Raw genomic sequence first — 23,192 nt, 5'->3', positions numbered from 1 at the left:
AAACAAAATATGATCAGATTTTCTTTTATTCAGCCTAGCCTACATACATAGCTTATCAGTTTGATTATATTTACAGAGCTAAAAGGATAGATGCGTAAAATAGAAAATAGTGTAGATAAGTAATAAAACAGATGAGGTGTGTAAAAACTCGTTTTATTTAACAGCTGCATGAATCTACCTCAGCCAGCAGTGCTTGTCTGCGTCTGGGCGTTTCGCGCATGCGCACTCTTCTTTCCCATTTTTTTTCCAGGCCAGTGCGGCAGGCGGACCGCAGGGAGAAGAAGAGATTTTAAGGACAGTTACAAAAGTTAAAGAAGAGGAGAAATCATGACACAAAACAGTGAACTCATCGACCGCCTCTCCTCGCCATTAAACGTGACATCCCTCATCATGGCGCATGTGTCACCTATGAAATATTGATTTTTGTCATCTAACGTTACACGAACTTAAGGATATAATGCCGGGAAACGGATGAGAACTACCGCAGACGCTTGGAATCGCTTGTTGGATATTGAATCCGGCGCTGGGGGATGCAGTTGGGATTGTTTTCGTGTGTATAATCAATATATGAGAGGAGGATTATTGGACTGCACGAGCGTTTGGGCCGATCCGTTATATTTCTCATCATATTTGAGCATGGGAATGTCGTCCACCGCTGTGATCTCATAGTCCCGTGGGACGTGATGCAGCCACGCGTAGATGTCAAGATGGGTGATGCCGCAGAGATCAAGGAGAGCAAGAGGATGTTCATCGTGCCGACCATCAAATCTGTGGATCACTATGATTTCACAAGGGCCAAGATATCCTGCAGTTTGACGTGGCTCATCGCCAAAGCCTTTGGATCTGGTAGGTGGCGCTTGAAGGTTTGAAAATCTATATTTTTAGTGCTGGCAAAAGTTGTCACAATAAGGGCAATACATCTTAATTGCTTAGATACACTGGTTTTTAAATTGGGGCCCTAAGTGGGTTCCTGTAAATCTTTACAGGGGAAAAAAGATAAAAATAATAAAATATTATATTTAAATAGATTAAAGTAAATAACTATATCAATGTGTATAAAATAAATAATTAAATGTGTAAATAAATACATTATTATAATGAGTATATTGTAAATACTAATTAAAATTAACTAAACATTTTCAAAATAATAGCCTATTTTAGATATTTCTAGTATTAATTTTTCACTGGATAAATACTTTATAGATGTCTTTTACATTTTTAGGATGGGTCCCTTGCACCTAGCATTTAAAAGGTTGAAATCCCCATGTTTAATATACCCTTTCAGTAATTGTTTGGTCTTTCCTAACTATGTTACTGTTAACATTATCTGAATGGCAGTTTCCACATTGTGACAACTTACCCCGCCCGTATAGAATGACAACATGCCTCGCTATTGCTTACCATGCATTCAATCAACCATCTTTTTTTCTGCTTGGCAGTAAAATTTTTTTTTTTTTATTTTTTTTTTTATCTTTAAAGTATGTATAGGCCTATATCGAAATTGACTTTAAAAATAAATCTACCTTGAGAATTGTTGACTGGAGTAAAGAAGTGACAACATACGTTTATTGGAGCGATTTTGTTAATGGGTTACAAAATTTTGAGGAGAGAATTGATTAACTAATTTACTTAAACAATGTTGTTCTCTTAGGAGTCATAAACAAGATTAAAAGTTTAACCCCCTGTTTCACAGACAAGGCTTAGCTAGTCCCAGACTAAAATGCATGTTTAAACTGTTTTAACTAAAGCATCTTGCACTGGCATAAATTAAAACATGTCATTGTCATTGAGTTGTCTCAAGATGCACACCAGTCATGTTTTTTTTTCTTTCTAATGCATGTTTAAAAAAAATACTTAAATGTCCTGATTGAACTAAGGCCTAATCCTGGCTTAATCTAAGCCCTGTCTGTGAAATCAGGCCAAAATCTGTAATTTTAAGGTATTTTGAGTGCAGTAAACAGAGGTTAAAAATAGTGAATTTGACAAAAATCTACATGGTGGTAACTGTTTCCAAGTCTGCAGAAATCATTAGCCTAGATCCCTGCATAGACTCATGAAAGGCCACAGAATGGCTTATGGCTCTGTGTCCGTCCCCACAGTCCATAATAAATGCTCAAAGCAGATTCCCCGCTTCTGCACACTGTAATAGGATTGAATTTTCCAAAATAACTCCCTATGGAGGATTCTGGAATTAACATAAACACAGACAATCAACTGGACATAAAGTAATGTGGCTTTTATTGCTAGAGCGCCCACAACAGAGACGCCTGTGGAGTGCAATGCAACAGGGCCAAGATGAAGACTGCCCCTGACAGAAGTGTGTGTATGTGTGTAAAAAGCTTTTTTGCTTGTGTACATGAACTCTAATGTGGTTGATAAAGCATGGATTTACTATGATCTCTATTGCAGATGTCTCTGAATCCCCTATTTTAGTGCTGACAGTGACATTAACTAAAACTACTCTGGTAGCCTACTATCATTGTTTTTGGACATAGCAGCCCTTGTGAAAAAGAAGTGTGCTTAATTGTATTGAATGTACACTTCATTCAGTAGTATACTTCAGATAATGCCATTTTCACAAAATGTAAAATAAGTCTCTGATGTCCCCAGAGTGTCTATGTGAAGTTTTAGCTCAAAATACCCCACATATATTTTTATATAGCATGTTAAAATTGTCACTTTTTGAGGGTGAGCAAAAACGCACTGTTTTTGTGTCTGTCCCTTTAAATGCAAATGAGCTGCTGCTCCCAGCACAGAGGGCAGAGCTTCAAGAGCTCCTGTGTTAGCAGCTCCTATAGGCCTATGTCACGAAAAAATTGAAGACCGGAAGTACGTCTTTTAGTAGGGATACGGCTCTTCCGGTTAGCGATAGATACTGCTGGACCAAATCTCTCCGCAACCTGCCTGAAGTCACATATGACGATGTGATTCGGATGGTAAATGAAAACTCTCAAGTGGAAAAGCGTGAAAGTTGAGGTGTGGCTGTCTACGTCCAAACGCAGAGCAACCCGGTGCACTACAACAACAGCGGCGGGCCGTTCGCCAGTAAGGTAAACGTTTCTATGGTAACAGCGAGTTGGACCAATCAGCTTGCTGCTACGCTTAGGATTGTGGGTAGTATAGTTTTTTTTCATAAGATCGCGGTTAAAACATGTTTTTCTTAAAACAATGTTGATTTCATACGAACTTATAGCTTCTACAGGAGCAAAAACCTTCGTTTCACAAACTCATAGCTTGTGTGGTCAGTCTACCTCGGATGGTTTAGACATTATGGCTGATAATCTAAATCCTTATCGAGAAACACTGTTGACCGGAAGTTCTGAATCCCTACTCCGCGTTCCGGAAGCAGGAAGTGTGACATAGGCCTATTACCTCACACAGACACACACTGAAAACTTTAAAAACTTTTAGCCTTTTATGTTCAAACCGGAGTCAGACAAAGATGGAGAGACTCAAGAAGAAGTGACAACATGTAGACAACATTTCTGAATGGTTAGTTGATGAATTTATGTAGCGTATGTTTGGTTATCTTCTAGTCCAGGGATGTTCAATCCTGCTCCTGGAGGGCCACTGTCCTGCAGAGTTTAGCTCCAACCCCAATTAAACACACCTGAACCAGATAATCAAGGTCTTACTAGGCATTCTAGAAACTTCCAGGAAGGTGTGTTGAGGCAGGCTAGAGCTAAACTCTGCTGGGCAGTGGCCCTCCAGGACTGAGTTTGGACACCCCTGTTCTAGTCATTGATTAGCATATTCTGTATCGGTGATGTCACAAACCCGGGAGGAATGTTGTGTAACGTAAGTCCTTACCATCCGTTTGTTGTGGTCTCCCTTTGCATTGAACTTTCAGCGTCGTAACTTTGCAGATGTTGTTTATGCTCAAACAGCAGCTTTACACACTAACTAAAGTTAGAAAAGTGAAATCATAATCAACCACCCCTTTAAAAGGCCATCTTCCTCCTGAAAAGTTAAATGCCTCTCAGGACCAATCTTAGTGCAACACTCCCACAGTGTTCCAGCGTAACTTTCCACTCAGTTCTCAGTTGGTCGCATGATTTGGTTGCACCCCCCCCCTCCTTTTGCTACATGGGATTAATCAATGCATGCTGATAGTTGTCTTAATCTGCATACCCTAGTTTTGCACTGATGTAAAAAGACTGACAGTGACAAGACCTCATGTTGGCGAAATGTTTTAATCTTTTAACTATCAAATGAAAACCATAAAGAAACTATAAAAAAAATGTATGTTTTTTAATGTTTGATTAAAAACAAATCAAATCAACCTGTGCGCACCTGTGCTTTCGTCATCAGTTGTGTCTGAGTCTGTATGCTGGCTTGTTGGCTCGTCCTTTCAACCAGCGTCCTCACCCTCCACACTTAGTTTTTTTAAGGTAATCAGCTATTGACCTCTTCATTTTTAGACAACTTAATTCCTAAATTTCCCAAATTACTTATTTGCGCGTTTCATCATCAGTGCACCATGCGCGTGTACGTGACTGATAGGTTAGCTACAATAGTCGGTGTTACAGTGTTCAGCTGCAACACATCACTTGCCCACCACGGCACCGCCCCCCACTATCATTTTTTATCGTATTTTCTTATAGAAATAAAAATGATTTAGTTACTGAATCGCTACATTATAGGCCTATTTCTCAGAAAAGAGGGGTAACATTGATGTTTTTGAAGTCTTTAAAACTAGTATAAAAGATGCTGCACAGATGCAGGTAATTCACACATGCATCTCTCTCTCTCTCTCTCTCTCTCTCTCTCTCTCTCTCTCTCTCTCTCTCTCTCTCTCTCTGATTCAAATAAATGCTATAATTCATTAATTCAAATAAATGTAATCTTACAGCACTACTTTATCTCTGTCTAAATTAAAGGTGGCAGAATGTTAGATCTAACGAGCCTAAACTGACAAAATAACCATCATTTTGACCCTTCCAGTCAAATATTGCACTGAAAACATCAATAACACTTGTTATATGCTGGTAAATGACCATGGTATAAGCAGGATAATCCAAGGCTAACAGCGCATTAAACAATTTCTGCTTCACGTAGGGTGTTTCTTTTTCATGCATAAAATTGTTCAATGCACAGCTAGCCATGGATAATCCCTCACATACAACATATTACTGAAATAAGTAATATTAGTCTACTTAAGTATACTTACACCTTCATGGCTGTTTTTCTTAACACACTTAAGTACACTTTCAAAGAGTGCACTTTGTAATAATTAAAAATAAAAAGTTTTAATTTAAAGTACATTTATGATAATAATCATTTGTCATGCTTTAAATAAGTACACTTATTAGTGTACTAGTTGACTAACATACTAAAGCACATGCACTTTATTATCATTTTAACTGTAGTAGTTTAACTGTAGTAGTAGTAGTACTGATTTTAACTCAGTATTACATTTGAATTTAATATACTTTAAATGTACTAAATTGCAAATTCATCATTTCAAATGTGTAATTACAAATATATTTAAACACGTTTCAATAGAAATGACAAAGTATATTTTAGTTGCCGGGAATTCTTGTCAGTACATTCGACAGTAACCATATTTCAAGGACAATAGAAGTAATTATAAAATTACATACAGAAATGTCCTTCTTAAGTGGGTCAAAAAAGCACTAATTGCATCTAATAGGAATTCAAAAAAAGTTCACCTTTTTTTTTAAGAATGCTAAAGTGTACTAGTTTTCACAAGGGAGGGATGTGAAAATAACATGTATTTACCTTGATAATCCTATTTTGGTATATACAGTGCCATGTAAATACCAAGAGTTAGAGTACCATGGTACTGTTTTTGTAAGGGTGATAACATCTCCCCATCAGTCTCTGCTCTTCACAGCAGAATGAAACTGCTGATCTGCATGAGAAACAAACACAGGAAAATGAGCCCCACCATTGCAAAGCATCCTTAGATTGAAAAGAGAGTCTGGTGGATGTCTGTTCATTCAGATACTTTGCTCAGAAATGAAAAATAAACAAGGTCACAAACAGATGTTTTGAGTGCCTGTAGGCCTTCACGGCTGCGTTGTTCATGCTGTCTTTACCCCCAGCCTTACATCTGTGGCATACTGCACATACCACGACAGAGAGCATTCGTTCCTGTTACATCACTGAAGCCTGAGGGGTGATGGGAGTGTGTGATGCTCACATGTGACTGTGTGCACTGTTATTCTCCCTTAACGCACTCTATTCAATGTCCATGTTACATATGAGAAATAAATAGTGCTGAATGTGCTTCTTAAGATGATAGTGTCGGCAGCTTTTTAAATGAGACTGATTATGTGACTGAAATGTTTTCCTATGTTATGAGAAATGTATATATCGCAACTGGCGAGTCTGCCACTAGAAATATTAACAAAATGTTGTCATCATTAACTCACCAAGCCCTGAATGACTTATTTTCGTCCACAAAAGTCGACACTTTTGAATATTTGGTCTGTTTTTTTTTTCTTTCATTTAATTTTTTAGTATAATAAATGTATGCCCAGCTCTCCTTTCAGTGTTCAGGAGAGTTTATACGAGAAAGGGCATTGCCTGATTTGTAAAGTGTTGTTTTGAATCAGATATGTTTAATAAATTATTATTCGACCCTGTTCAAGAAATTGGTCTAATGATTAATTTACAAGTTGAACCAGTTCTTCAGTTTAAACTAGTTGAGAACAACTGGAGGGGAAGATTATCAGTGAATTATTACTTTAATTTTGGTCTCTTTTATACATGAAAACATAGAGTTAACTTATACTATAATACACAAGTATTAGGGAGCATTTTTATGATTATTTTATAATGCTTTTAGTAAATCATGACAGAATTTACTTTAAAATCCTACAGAATGTAGTATATTATCTGAAGTAAAAACCTTTTGAATTGACCTTAAGAGTTATGTTTTCTTACAGTAACATTTAAACAAAAGCAGAGTTGGACGTTTGAAAGGCTTTTGTGGGTCGTGGTGACTTGCTGCCTCAGGCTTTTCTCTCTCTGACCCCTCACTTCCTCCCTGTGTTTGTCATGCCTTCGAGAGCCGCTTCCTGCCTCTGTCCGAGTTGGGATGAAACGCTGGGGAAAAACCTTTCCATAATCAGGCAGCTCTTTATGAGCATGTCCAGGAAAAACTGTGAGCTTTAAAGAAGTAGTGTGTGTGTGTTTTATGTTTTTGGCTCTGAACTAGCGAAGACTGGCAGGGAAAGGGTTTCCATTGACGCAGCAGCTTTTCATAAAGGTTAGGGGGAATGATTTTAAGAGTTTTCGGATGCCTCTGTAAATATTGGAAACACAATGACTGTTCCCTGCAGTTAATGCTAATGAAGGAAATAAGGGATGGATAATGATGGTCAGCTAGTCATTCAACAACTAAATAGATCATTAGTGTGAAAGATTAAATTTTTTATTTAATTTTTATATTTTTTAAAATGCATCTTATGTAAACGCCCCATAAGAAACTTGTCCAATTAGAGACCGGTGAAATCAAAGCTATCCCAATTATACTAGACTTTTTTGAATCAGTTATTTGCATACGCTATATGCTTTTACAGTGCTTTTAGTGCCTGGTTAAGCTGGATAGCAGGTGCTTAAAGGTGGTATCAGTGATTTCAGGCCCAAAAATATTTTTATCACATTCATCTAATCTTTCCTAACGATCCGCTAGCTGCCCGCCCCATAAGCATGCCGTCAAAAAAACGCGTCTCTGTAGGCAGCCTAGGCTCTGAGATCTGCTCACAAAAACAAATGGTTTAGCCAAACACTCAAAATCAAAACAAATAGTGTTCCAACCAATCACCGACAGGGGGAGTGTTGTGAGGTTTTGAGCCAGCTTTTTCTTCAGTTCTGACTTCGCGTGCAGCCGTGCACGAGCACAAAACCTCACAACACCCTCCCCCTGTCGGTGATTGGTTGGAACACTATTTGTTTTGGTTTTGAGTGTTTGGCTAAACCATTTGTTTTTGTGTGCAGATCTCAGAGCCTAGGCTGCCTACAGAGACACGTTTTTTTTGACGGCATGCTTATGGGGCGGGCAGCTAGCGGATCGTTAGGAAAGATTAGATGAATGTGATAAAAATATTTTTGGGCCTGAAATCACTGATACCACCTTTAAGATACAGTTCAAACGTAGTACAGCTGTTTAGGGAATTCACACTTAAGAAACCTGTAAAAATCACGAATGCCCGGTACACATTGTACGATTTTGGGATGTCCCACTCGGACAAAAGATGACCAATAGTGGCATTTTCTCTGGATGTGGCTCCTGAACGGTGGTCCTACGTCGTACAGTGAGAGAGGTTCAAAGACGGTCGTTGACACGGTCTTGCGACCAAAGATAGCCTGTGATAATTTTTAGACTGTCAGAAATTCAGCATGATCATCTCACAGTGTGTTTGCTGCTACGACCTAAATCTACTGACTACCCAATAAAAATGCAGCATGAAATGGTGTATTGATCAACGTGAAATGGTGCTAAAACATAAAACTACTTACCTCAAGCTCTGTTTACAAAATAGGCATGCTAAGTTAGCCTCTTTTTCCCAGCCATGACCGCATCCATATTCTCCCTTTCGCTTACTCCTCTTCCTCCTCTTTTTTGCCAAAGTGTGATTCATCTTGCTCTATTTGTTTACCACTGGCACATGCGGATGACATTTTACTCTTCCATACTAACTTGCGTTGTAGCCTATGATTCAAAAGGTGTCATCATCTTACAATCTACATACATGGCGTACCCAAGTTTATTAGATCCACGTCGTACAGTCTGATTTGTAGGATTATAGGTAATCCTGTAGATTTACAAGATTGCTGAAATCACACAGTCTGTATCAGGCATTAAAAACAAATACAATAATGCATGTTTTAGATAATCTAACTGTACGTTCACACCGCCGCCGGCGAGAGCGGCAAAATTCGCTCTCGCCGCCCTGTCACCGACGCCGTAGAAAGATTCGGGGACGCTCTGACGCTCTGACGTAGATTAGAATGCGTGATTTTATAAAAAACTTTATTTAAAGGGGCCGCAAAAACCGTTGCTGCAATTGGTCAAAATCATTATTATTTTGAGCAAATGAATTGCATTCCTGCTTAAAAAACAAGCGTTTTTAGTTCAAAGAAGTTCTAGCGCGAAAATGTTGCCTATAAATAGTGTTGCGCAGCTTTTTCTAATCAAACTGACAACACCATGGATGACAAGTCGTACAATAACGGGAAACCCGCAACAGAAATTATAAATTTTTCCTCCATTTTGCTTAGGAACTAATGTGGTGGGAACCAAAGTTTACAGAATTGTGTTCTCTCGTATTCCCTCAGGCGGAGGACTTCTACATTCCGACTGGTTGCCGCCGTTGCCGCCGAACCGCGTCATAGCTTATTACCATAAAGTTGACTTGATTTCAACTCTTCTCGCCGCTCTCGCCGTCCAAGACGCGCCGCGCCGCCCTCGCCGGAGCTCGCCGCCGGCTCTCATTGAAAATGAATGGCTTCCGGCCACTTTGACGCTCTCGCCGCCGGCGGTGTGAACGCACAGTAACAGAAACTGTACTGCTCCTTTAAGATACTTTTCCTGATGCCGAAAAAGAAAATCAACAAGCACACAGACTTAGCTGATTAATAGACATTTTTATTGATCTATCTCTCTATTTATTTTAATCTTAAAAGTTTTTTTCCCCATCATTTTGTTATTTGTAATGTTTATTTTTAATCAGGAACTGTACTGCACCTTTAAGACACATTTCCTGCTGCTGAAAAAGAAAAAGAACACGCTCACACAAGAAATACTGAAAGGAAATGACCCGGGAAGAGCAGGAATCTGCATTGCCTGTAGTCTGACTCACGCTGAAGCATTATGGGATGCCAGGAATTTCCTTGGCCTTCTAGACACAGCTATTTGCAGTCGCACTTAAGCGTCAGAAACAGAGCCGAATTGTCAGTCTGTTTGCAGATGTTTTCATCCTGATGCTGATAATTTCTGTTTACGTGCATCACACAACTGTTTTTTTTGTGTGTGTGTGTGTGTGTGTGTGTGTGTGGGCAAGTGCTCGTGACTCAGTTTTTACTGGCCTGTACCTGGGCGTTTACATGTGTGTGTGTGTAATTGTGTCAGCCCAGTGATTGCAGTCTGTGTGTGTGTGACTGGATTCATGCATGCCTGTACATGTCTGTTTGTGTGTGTTTGGATCTATGGTGCTATTCTGAAGAGCTTCAGTAAATCAGATTAAATGAGAGCCATAATGGGATTAGTCTGAAAACAGTGTGTCTTTCTTTTCAGATTCCACTCATTGACCTCACATCAGTCTGTCCGACCAAGCATTGATCCTGAATCAGATTTAAAGGCACATTAAGTTCTTTTTTTTTTCCACCTGAAGAGTTGAATAGAACTGGTTTTTGACAAATTTGTTTTACCCACCTCACATGACTAGCTGAAGTAATCACTTTTTCTCATTACCCTCCGAATTCTTGGACACTTTTGGTTGTGTAATGAATCACAGTCTCTCTCTTTCTCTCTTTAGACTGTGTACCCGTGGAGTTGGACGATCCGTTTTACCGGGACCAGTATGATCAGGAGCATGTGAAGCCACCGGTTGTGTCTCTGCTGCTGTCCGCGGAGTTGTATTGCCGCGCGGGGAGTCTGATCCTCAGGAGTGACGCCGCTAAACCTCTGCTGGGTCATAACGCCATCATCCAGGCCCTCGCTCAGAAAGGCCTCTACGTCACTGACCAGGAGAGACTCGTGACTGAGAGAGACCTCTGCAAGACCCCCATACAGATGGCAAGTGATTTAGCACTACACCTTTATTTATTTCTGTTGCAGAACTGACATTTCAGATTGAGAGTGTAAGGGTTTCAGATGTGCGAGACTATTCGATTAGTGGATTAAACGATAATGCTGCTGCTTGTCGACTTGGAAATACTAGTCTTTTTTTTTTACACAATTAATCTTTTGCTTTATATTTTTACAAATACTATGTTTAAATTACCGTTATGTTAATGTTACATTTTAAAATTAATATGTTATTTTGAAAAGTGTATATCTGTAGCGGAAAACAAAATCATGTAATTTTACCTCAGATTTTGCATGCGTTGGTTTTCTCTGTGTTGGCGGGTTTAGAGAAATGTCCACTCGGAAGATGAGCAAGGTGAGGTAGTATTTTGACAGCCTGCACAAAACTAGTCAATCTAGTATATCACAATTAAAGGGTTAGTTCACCCAAAAATGAAAATGATCCTATAATTTACTTACTTTTCCACTCGACTCGCATGCGGTCGTTACTGTTTTTATAGTTTATAAAGTTATAAATATGGATATTCTTTTTACAAAAACGCATTGCTTCACTTCAGAAGACTTTATAACCCCTTGGAGTCTTTATGGATTACTTTTATGATGGATGGATGTGCTTTTTTGGGCTTCAAAATCTGTTACCATTCACTCCCATTGTAAAGATTGGAAGAGCCAGGATATTTTTTTAATATAACTTAATGGCTTGAGGGTGAGTAAATTATGGGATAATTAAAATTTTTGAACTAACCCTTTAAGCTTGCTTATAGGCTTATTATACAGCCAGTTATAAGGGACAATACAGTATGAAATTTTTATATCAAATTAAAGGAGAAACGGCATGAATGAAGCTTATTTGACACTTGGAACAGTAGCTGTATCAACATCCTAACGAAGAGAATACGCTTGAATAATGTATAGTTGTCAGTACACGTCAGGCTTTCCTTGCGATTTTGCTGGCTGTCACGTGTACAGATACTTTTCATACACGTGAAGCGGGTTCAAACCTGAACATGCAAGTGGTTGCCGTGGTAACGAGCAACAATAACCTTAACGGGCTAACTACTATCGGCCTAAAGGTATCAATCAGAATTTTAATATCAGTGCATCCCTAGTACCAACTGAAGCTAAAAGTGTTAAATGTAATCTTTTGCAAATATCAACATGAATATCTGTTTTTCATACTATACATTTTAAAGCTACAATATGTAATTTTTTTCGCCGCTAGGAGTCGCTAACCTCTTACAATAACAAAGGCGTAGATTGATGACGCAGTGAAGCGGAATCATGGAAATTGTCGCCATGCCGACGGATGGATCTAATAATGTTTATGGGAAATAATGTTTATGGATGAGTGAATACATTGATGTTTTTTTAACATGACTGTGGTATGAAGCAGGGCACAATTGCTAATGAGAGACAGATATCAGCGCCACACGCGAATCCCGCGGATATAAAGGAATGAGGACATTTCATTCTACCAAACTAAAGTTACTCGCAAGTGTTGAATTAATATTCAAACTTTTCAGTTTTTGTAACAAATAAAAATTGTGAGGTAATGCAGTGCTATTTCACTTGGTCTACACACTATCACACTAAACTGCATGAGAGTGTATTGAAAGTTATAATGTTATTCTATGTGTTAGTTTGTTGGCTGTATGAGACTAGCAGTACGCTAGATCAACATGAGAATAACATACTGATCATATTCTAACATTTCATCACGTTTAGCTATATAACATTGATTCGTTTTATGTACATTTGCTCACCTGTCTAATAAAGCAAATGCTCGAAAATGCCGATATTGATCCTCGTTTTATTTCTCCTTTTGTCCCAAAGTCTGTTTGTCATGGTCCATAATGTTTGAACGAGAGAACAACAGCGTGCCGCTAGCCGTTACGCACTACACAGTTGTCCACGTCTGGCGTCATGGTTACAATGGCAGTACGAGCGGAAACCAGGGATAACACGGATGTTACATCATTGACAGGCGACAAGTGAACAGGGAGTTGTAGTTTTTTTTTGTATTTTTTATTATTAATTATTTTGATTAAATAGTAAATAATTGTAATATCAGCTAAGAATTGGCCATAATAATTGCTTATTGGTATTGACCAACATTTTAATATCAGTGCATCCTTACTACCGACTAAAGCTTTCATCAGTCTGTCGTAATGCCTTCATTGTGAGTTTCATAGAACAAGCTTAATATGTGGAAATTATTTTGGAGTGCATTATTTTCTTCAGGTTTTCCTTGCTGTTACTATCATAAGTAAGGCAGTGATAACATGAATCTGCTGGTAGTGGACTGGTAATGCATACTGTGCTGCTTTTGGTCGCTATGTAGGCTGCAGTGTGCACTTGATTTAAGGGTGTTGTAAGGTGTAAAGTGTAGGGTGGATGAGGAGGAGAACTGGACACTGCCATATTAGGAACTGCTGATGTCTGCAATGCAGTATTCCCTTTCTCTCCCTCACTCTCTCTGCAGTAACAGTCAGTTTCCTTTCAGTATTCAATTTAGGTGCATTTACCTCTCCAAGAGCACTGCACCCAGTCTAGTCCATCTGTTTTAACCCAGACACTACAGGCACATTAAGTCGCGAACACCGACACATCCACAATCTTGCAGTCTCCCTACGTACAATAAGCTTCAAAATGAAAACACATCTCCACATGCAATCAAATTTGTCTTTGCATCAGCCACAGCGTGTGTGTTTATGATTGGTAGGGTTGTTCAGATAAGATGTGCACATGTGAGAAGTGCATGTCTTATCTGACCTTCGTTTTGTCTCACAGTGTGCAAATCTCTCCCACTGATACACAGATACACCTTACCATGTCTACAAACACAGGTCATTCTCCTGTCTCTGTAGGAGTTCACTGTAATATGTGCACATGGGTGGGTTTGCCTGTTGGCATGGCGATTAGCACTGCGGCAGTGTGTCGAGGTGTGTTTGACTCAATTGGGGAGGAGAGGTCTGCACTGCTGTGAAACTGCATTGATGATATTCCCTTTAATCAGCATATTTGGGAGCAAAAGTGTTGACTGCACATATGCTCTCACTCGACAATGTGGCAGGTTAAACACAGAAGGTAATGGTTTAAACTGTATATGTACAGTGGAGACTAAAGGTCTGAAAGGTCTTTTGCATTCTTTTCTATTTGATTCATCATTTTGCATCCAATGAATTCCCCATGGACAAAATCAAGTTCCGATCTACATTTTTTCACTCGGATATACGTCACAATAGGAGAAAAAAATTAAAAACATTAAAAATTAAAACTCATCATTTCCTCACCCTCAACTTGTTCTAAACCTGTATAAATTGATTTTTTCTGCTGAACACAAAAGAAGATTTTTGAAGAATGCGGGTTACCAAACAGTTGATGGGCCCCATTGACTTCCATAGTATGGGAAAAAAAATATTTGATTTTTGATTTTTCACTTTTGGGTGAACTATCCCTTTAAGGTGCAGTCACATTAGTTGTGGGCCACATAAAGTTGTTCTAAACCTTTACGAGTTTCTTTCTTCTGTTGAACACAAAAGAAGATATTTTGAAGAATGTCAGTTTTTTTTTTTTTCATACTATGGAAGTCAGTGGGGACCAGCAACTCATACAGGCTTAGGACAACTTGAGGGCGAGTAAATGATGACAGCAGTTTAATTTTTGAGCGAACTATCCCTTTAATTGTTTGATATTTCACCTAGAAAATGTGCAGAATGTTTTTTCATCAAACGTCATGATGTTCCTTTGTTTTAATCCCCCCATTTAAATATTAAATATTAAAAAATATTATATTTTCAAAGTGGTTTTAGACTTTTGGGACCCCACTCTATACAGTGGCCTTAAAAAGTACGTGGACACTTATTCTCAATTAAAAATGTTTGTCTTTGCATTAACAGCAAATTATCAAACCAAGTGGCAATTACTTTAAAGGAATTTAGCACAAGTCATGTCAAGTCATCTTCATTTATATAGCGCTTTTAACAATGTAGATTGTTTCAAAACAGCTTTACAGAGATAAGCGTATAATTTAACGTAACAGAGATTGTTTTGGCTTTATAGCAGAGTTAAGTTATTTTCCATCTAAAGTTAGTTTTGATTGATTTTCTTCCGTCGCAACGATTGTTTGTTATTAAATTAGGGGCCGCTAAGACGACACCATTCCCTCTACACAGACTTTAAACGCGAACCTGTGAGAAACGCTGATGGCGTTCACATGCGCATTTAGAATGGGTTCTATAGTTATGTGCGTTTGAAAATACGCAGGTTTGGAATTCCCTACAAGCCAAGCCTAAAAAAAGTACTTGTCTTTCCTTATAAATTTTGATAAAGAATTTTATTTTATTTTGTTGCTTTGGGGTAGGAACGTGAAACGAATTTTCCCGACAACGCCTTATCTGTATAGTGGTAGAGGGATCCTCCATAGGGAGAGACTAGTTGGCACTTCAGCACTGCGTTGTCATCAGTCCAGGCGAAGGTCCTTCGTCAGATCTGGATACGGCCTGGATCCGGCAGGCTGCAGGAAAACCTCGGGATAAACACAGACACTAAAATTAGCGTAGATGCCATTCTTCTCATGATGTAACGAGTACATCAGGATTTATGGGAAGTGTTCCCGGTTCCTACAAGCACACATTTCAATCAAAACATTTCTTAAAAAAAGTTTGTTAGGTTTCAAATATGAAATAATAAATATATTGCCCAAAATTAAGACGCAAAGTCTTGGACCCTTTCTGGTTGTCAAACAAAATGTTAGACTATTGCTAAAAATGACCTTGAGACCAGTTACAAAGTTGTTCAAAAAAGTTTGTTCTGAGAAAATCTCTAGCATAATTTTTGAAGATGCCATATCTTTGATGCTTTCATATTTGACTTGTGAAGTGATGTCCAAATTCTTTTTGGGGCCATTGTATACTGTTTCTAACACAGTTAACACATTTGTGACCCTGGATCACAAAACCAGTCATAAGTCGCATGGGTATATTTGTGGCAATTTCCAACAATACATTGTATGGGTCAAAATTATCGATAGATATTTTGTACATTTCCTACCATAAATACATTAAAAAATATATTTTTGTGAGTGAATGCAGCACAATCGCTAACATAAATGGACAACTTTACAGGCGATTTTCTCAATGTTTCGATTTTTTTGCACCCTCAGATTCCAGGTTTTCAAATAGTTGTACATCGGCCAAATATTGTCCTATCCTAACAAACCATACATCAATGTAAAGCTTATTTATTCAGCTTTCAGATGATTTATAAATCTTAATTTAAAAAATTTTACCCATGTGACTGTTTTTGTGGTTCAGGGTCACATTTATCTAATTTGACGTTAAACCTCTTCCTCAATTTACCCATGGTGGCAATTTGTAATGCACTTACAATTTGTTTGCAAATTGTACCATCCAGTCTTGAATGGGTTACATATTGAATCTTCTGTAAACTGCTAAATGTATGTTTATGTGTGAGCATGTTAATAGTTGTAGTGTTATTGTAGGTGAGGATGAAAGTCATGTGAACAGGATAAAAACTCCATGAAGAATAGTTGCTAGACTTTACTCTTCACCTTCTTTGGTTGGCAGTGCTCCACCCTTCAGTCACTCTGTTAGCAGGAGGGAGGACAAACACAACTGGTCTTTATGCAGAGAGAGAAAGAGAGAAGAAAAGCATGTTTGCACAGCGAAGCATGAACCCTCTGAAAATGGCACCACACACATCAACACATTATGTTTGTCAGTGTGAGATACCTGAGCTCTCAGAATCAGTTTCAGACCTGCCGCTCTCAGCCTTTGATGATGTGAAAGCACTTCCTGTTGATATTACACACTGTACCAGGACAATTTTCAGCACCTGGTTCATGAGCACTTCTTTAAATTTCTACTTCACATTTAGACTGTTAATTACCCAGTGGATGTGCGTTAAACAGCATTAGTAATACTAGAGCGTACAATGCTCCACTTTTTTTCTGTGATAAATGCCCTTGCACACTTAGTCCGAAATTCGTATCCGAAACTTCCGCACGTTAAAAAATAAATACGACCTCACGTTATGACAATCACGCTTGCATAATTCCTCCAAAACTTTCATCCGTCATAAAAAAATTCGGATCAGGTTCGATTTTCTGCGTTTTTCACATCCGTAGCAAGCATTTTGAATGGTGTTTTGACATTTCAGAGCCACCGAATCACGAATACGAAAAAACGCATGCGAAAATTTCGGACTCAGTGTGCAAGGACTGGACATTATTGTTTTTTAAAATAACAGCTGAAAGTATATAATAGAGAAATGTGAAAACCTCTTTAATAATATACGTACTGTGTTTAAATAATGTGCCGATGTTTGAATTCAGTGTTTTATTCATACCAAGCCATGTTTAGTGCTTATTTATAGAAATGTTCAGTGATTTGTCCTCTGTGTTTGATACACAGTCTGCAGTGTACAGACAAACTTGTCAGATTCAATCTGGTAGGGCCTGAGAATCCTCTGGTATCTCTAAACAGCACTGTTTAGATGAGCTACAGGCAAAAAATAACACGCCCCCTCATGCTGATTGGCTAAAAGTGTGTTGTGGTGCTCGGTCCGATCCAATTTCAATAGCATTTCTCAGAAATCACTTTACTAACATGCTTTAATCTGTAGCCACCTCAGAGCACACACGAACCGTGTAATAAATGTTAACACTCAATAAGTGTAGAACTGCAGAAAGATGTCTGTAAAACAGCATGTAACTGTCAAGTAACGTTACATTTACCCCAGGAAAGCAATCCAGTGTCCATAGACCTCAATTGAGTTTTGACAGGAATGAATATGACGATATGACTATGAGGGATAGAAATACAGTGCGTTCAATGGATTGTACTGTTGTTTAACAACATACATTGTTCAGTTGACCAAATGTCTTTCTGGAAGAAAAGAAATGTGGTAGACGAAAACTCCCGAGCCAAGTTGTGAGTTGTGCTTTGCCATTGTAAAGACTGTTAAGTCTGTCCCTCACAGTGTTTTGATTATTTAACAATCAAATTTATTTTAATGTGTATTTTTTGTTTTGGTTTTAGGGTTAATTAAAACTTTTATCTTTGTTTGAGAGTTTCCTACATCATTATCTGAATCATGCAGATACAGAATCTCAACATATACACACGTTGCATGGCCTGTCATGACTGCGTCAGTTGTGTGTGGCAGACCACACCAAATCAGAGTGTTTGGGTGGAATCCAGAGAGATTTTTGGATGCTTACGATAAATGCTTGGTAAGCTTCTCAGACTTAAAATAAGAAGAAACTTAAAACTTAAAACACTTCTCTCATCTTTTAGTATTCATTAGAAGAGCTCAACATTTGCGTATTGAATTAGTTTTTATCAAGCAAACTGTCTCTTACTGGCAAAATATGAGCACACCCTTGATAGCACGTTTCTTTTGAAATAAATTTTTAAGGCATGTTTGCATTTTAAGGGATGGTGAAAATTTGGTGAAAGGGATTCCCTTTATTTAGGGATGGTGAAAAGCCTAGGGTTGTTGATCCCCATGGATTTAACTGTTATTTCTTCATTTTAGTTGCTTGAAAATTTGTTTGGTTAAGTAACTTGTCCTTTTTATAATTTTAATCAGAAAGTTACACTTTCTTTAAAGCTGGTCAAAGAGATTTTATGCCAGACACAGCCTACACATTTAATTGTCAGGGTTCATACGGGTCCTTGAAATCCTTTTGAAAAAAGTTTGTGAATCTGAAAAAGAAAATAAATAGTTCAAGGCCCTGGAAAGTTTTTGAAAATAAACCTACATAGATACAGGTCCTTGAAAGTACTTGAATTTATATTGTGCAAGAATTTTTCTGGGAAAAAATTCCATATTATTCCCTCCCGCCTCTAATGTGTTATTTCGCCAACACTTCGTGGCCTATGCATACTAGCTTGCTTGATTTACGTTAGTTATGCTTAGTTATGATTTACATTAGTTATGCTATTTATGTCAGTTATGCACGTTATGTTGAGTGTTTCCTGCATGAGGTACTTTGTGTTGTACGTTGCAATGCGTTCACGCGCACATGGAACTACTACGATGGTACCTCAATGTTTGTTGTTGGACACAATAAAAGTGTTCCCACATTAAGTCCTTGAATTTGAGGGTATTGGACCTGGAAAGTTCTTGAAAGGTCCTTGAATTTGAAGTTAATCAAGGTCTGGGAACCCTGACTTGTATTTTTTGTCACTTTGCATGATGTTGTATCAAGGTTGAGTAAACAACACATAATAGAAAAAACATAATTTCAAATGGCAAAGCACAATCACGTGGGATTTGTCCAGTAAATGCACTGTCTGAAGATAGGTCTGCTATAGTAATTAAGAGTTTTATATTGGTAAATGGGGTTAAGGAGAGTACAATATGGAGTTTTGGTCAGGCATTCCTCCAGGACACCACTTCCACATGAGAGGCCCAGAGACCAGAACTCCATATTGTATTCTCCTTAAAGGGATACTTCACCTCTGGGGAGATGAATGTGTATTTAAAATAGGTCATTTAAGTAGAAGAAATGTGGAGAAATTTTTGAATTTGGAGCTTTCTAGACTGAGAAAAGCCAGAAAATGTATTTTTGGCTTATGTGGATGAAAGACAACAACTCCCAGAATGCACTTGCTTCGCTGCCTTAGGAGGCCACGCCTACCGGTTAGAGAGCACAGTTGAAAACAACAAGGCTAGCCTAAGTAAGTGATGAGTTTGCCAGGGATTTAGAGACCCAAAATGTCCGGGATTCGGCTTTTGCGTTCTACAGTCGCCATTCATCATGTTTACTGTGGCGAGCAGGACGAGGCTGACGGCCGCGGGAGAACGGCGCGAGGCCGGTGGCTTCATTACTGAGACGCGCCGGGTCTCGCATCTCTCACGGAGGAGCGGGAATTTTCTTAGCAATGTTAAAACGCACATCAACCGATCACTTGTTTAGCGTTCATGTAAACACTACAGTCAGATTCACCGACCGGAATTAATTCAGTTAGATTGAAACGAGAGGTGTGCATGTAAACAATGAATGGCGACCGCAGAACGCAAAAGCCGAATCCCGGACATTTTTAACAGTCTCGCCCGCCGGACAAGTCCGGGAAAAGGAAGATGGTAACCCCTACTTACTCAGCTTTCTCCTATTATTCAGCTTTCTCCACAGAACAAGAGCATGCTAGCTTAGCTTCCAAAGAAAGACGGCTGATACTGTGTACATTCTGTGAGTGAGATCCCACCCTGTATGGGCGGGTTGAAAACATGCGGAACAACGCCATCTACTGGCTGTAGTCTTTAGCCTCTGGACAGAAAATCCTCCGATGACGCAAAATGACGATTTTTGCGTCATCGGAGGATTTTTTCCAGACAAAAAATACACAAATCTCTCCTCTCAGGGGGATATGAGGGGGGAAAGCATGGTAATTCGAAAATACTACAGGTTTTCTACTAATACAAAGCTTAATGCTAAATCCTGAAGTAACCCTTTAACCCCATTTACTAATATAAAACATGAGGGCCCCAGAGACCAGAAGTTGCTGTTCCATTTTCTCTTTTCCATTCATAGCTCTTAAAGTAGCTTTAGTGTATTTAAACAAGTATTAGCAAATTTGTGTGTGTATATATATATATATATATATATATATATATATATATATATATATATATATATATATATATATATATATATATATATATATATATAATTTTTTTTTATCATGCTGAACAGTATTGGTATATTGTTTCCAGAAATACTGGAAAATGTCTTGGGTTAATGGGTTAAGGTAAAAGGTTGAGTTGATTTCAGGGCAGGACTCTGATTGTGCCAATTGTTTTTTGCACAGTATTTCTAATTTCAGGGGATTTAATGGAATCTCATTTATCTGAATATAAGATTTGGAATTTGGCGAAACTTTCAAATGCTTTCAAATGACTGAAAGTACTCAAAATAAATCCTGTCTTTACTTTTAGAGCTATTTAAGGCTCTATAGATGCAGTTTATAGAGTTAAATGGCATTGAGTCATTTGACTCCTGCTAGATTTACTCAAATCATTTTTAAAATACATAATTATTTGTTTATAGTAGGTTTGCATTCTTTAACATATATTCTGACTAGCAATAGCAAGTTGTAAATCATTGTTAATCATTGCTGTGACAAACTAAAGGCTACTAGCCCTTCAGTATTTCTCGCCCAAACTTCATGTTTAATAAGGAAATACACCAATGCTGAAAAGTGAACTGCACTTGTCATCCATTTCAGGGGTTCTTTAAATGTTGTCACTCCTCAATTTCTGATCAACACAATTTCAATAGCACCCTCTAGAGGTGAGAAACTGACTAAGCAGACTGGAAATGACCATGTTTTGTTTAACAGTAGTCAAAGAAATGACACGCCACAGGGGGTCATTGGAAAAGTCTAGAGAAAAACTGTAAATAAATAAATAAAAGATAATATATTTTATTAAAATTAATATTAAAATGTGGATAAAAATGTGATTAAAATAAAAATGATTAGATTAATAATATTTTTTTTCAGTGTATACATTGGTTGTTTATAAAAGATAAAGGCTTTTTTTTTTTTTTTTAATCACACGAGGATCATATTTGATTGAAAACCAAGTGGTTTGTTTCAACCAATATCCAAGTGGATGCTGCACACTGGTGGTGGTTGAGGAGAGATCCCCTGATATGATTGTAAAGCGTTTTGGGTGTACAGTAGTACATTTGAAAGCGCTATATAAATGCATTATAACTTCATATAAATTCATTCATTCATTCAAAACCCCTGTGCTAAGATATGTAAAAAAACACATTATTGATATATTGGCTTTCTCAATCTAACTTAACTAATACATAACTTTTAGACAAATTTGTGTTCATTTGTTGAGGATTTATAGAAAGAAACAGAGTGCTTATGTTTTGTGCTTTCTTTTTTTTCCTCTTGTCATTTCAGAGTTCTCATCTGGCAGTGATTGACACTTTAATGATGGCGTACACAGTTGAAATGGTCAGCGTGGAGAGGGTGCTGACCTGCATACAGAAGTTTACTCCTTTCCTTCCTGAGGAAGACTTCCCTTATGATGCTGAAGAGGCAGTGACAACATGGATCAACAAGGTGAGATCCCTGCAGCTCACATATCAATATGTAAACATTGATTGCATGTGATTTTTTGTGAATTTCTGATTTTTTTTTTAGCTGAATTCAGATTAGCTAAAATGTCTTAAATTTGTACAATAGCATTACATTGTGATACATTTTCCATGCTTAGAGCAGACAGGCAAAGGGCTTATGTCATGGAACCTTCTTGTGTTGTGGACCTTAGACCAGAATTTTAGCCAGATACATATAACACCACTCAATACCAGCAGGTCAAATCAGCATACAGTTGGTGGTCAACCAGAATGCCTATTACCACCGCGGTGGCAAAAATAAACCAGTCGCATTTTAAAGTCATTTGCGAAATTACCTCAAGGTGGGGCAAAGGGACATTTTGCAAAACAGCAACAATTGCCGCATTTTGAAACGTAAGTGGGGCTAATGTCAGTTAACACTAAGGATGATACAACTATGGTAATTTTTCAAATAAGCCTAGAACAAACATGAAAAATCAAAACAAGCGCATATTTATTATTATATGTAATAATTTTACATTTACATTTGGCAGATGCTTTTATCCAAAGCAACTTGCATTGCATTTCAAAGTACACATTTTCACATTCTTATCAGTTCTTGCTTTCCCTGGAAAGAATGGTTCTCCTCTAGTTGTTTGACACATTCTCTGGCAACCCATGAACTTTGCATTGCAAGCACCAACTCTCTACTGTTTGAGCTACATTAAATAAATTAAGAAAATTTGGTTAATGTTATTTAAACAAACGATCATACACAAGTCATAGTCTACACACTATACAAACATATAGACTATTATTTGTAGGAACAGTGAACTATTACAGTATATATCTCTGTTTGTAGGCTATCTGTTTATTAAAAAAACACACAGCACAAGGTCTTGTAAAAAATGTTTTTCATTATTTCAACAAGAATGAGACTGATTGAATATAAAAAAAACAAAAAACAAACAGAATAGAACAAACTTTTAGAACAAAAAAAATAATACTTTTTTTAAATATGCCTTTTTATATTAGGCTACAACAGAATTGGTAAAATTTAACAAAAGCAAAAATTACATATGTAAAAGTAAATTTTAAACAGAATAGAACAAACTTTTAGAACATAAAAATAGAATCAAAAGTTAAAAATAGAGACAACAACAATAGCCTATATTTTATACTGTAGATGTCGGTGGGCAACAGAAGCCTATTCCTCGGAGGAGCAAGTGCGATAACAAACAAACAAACAAAAAATAACAGACCATCAATGGCCTATCTCGCAGTCAGTGAAAATAAATTAGGTGC

At 37.8% G+C, this 23,192-nt stretch overlaps 1 protein-coding gene across 2 annotated transcripts in view; it reads left to right on the top strand.

Moving 5' to 3' along the window:
• The first annotated feature begins 248 nt into the window (after positions 1–248).
• camsap2b (calmodulin regulated spectrin-associated protein family, member 2b) overlaps positions 249–23,192 on the top strand; it is a 64,815-nt gene continuing 41,871 nt past the window's right edge. For both annotated transcript variants that reach the window (XM_081375470.1, XM_081375469.1), the window contains exons 1-3: positions 249–846; positions 10,509–10,768; positions 21,730–21,891. In XM_081375470.1, the coding sequence (XP_081231596.1) occupies positions 684–846; positions 10,509–10,768; positions 21,730–21,891 (585 nt within the window). In that variant the 5' untranslated portion in view covers positions 249–683. The remainder of the gene's footprint in view (positions 847–10,508; positions 10,769–21,729; positions 21,892–23,192) is intronic.

Source organism: Scardinius erythrophthalmus (genome assembly GCF_964197995.2).
Source record: "Scardinius erythrophthalmus genome assembly, chromosome: 9".
Lineage (NCBI taxonomy): Eukaryota > Metazoa > Chordata > Actinopteri > Cypriniformes > Leuciscidae > Scardinius > Scardinius erythrophthalmus.
Note: the sequence above shows the minus strand (reverse complement) of the source record. Positions and strands in the feature narration are given on the sequence as shown.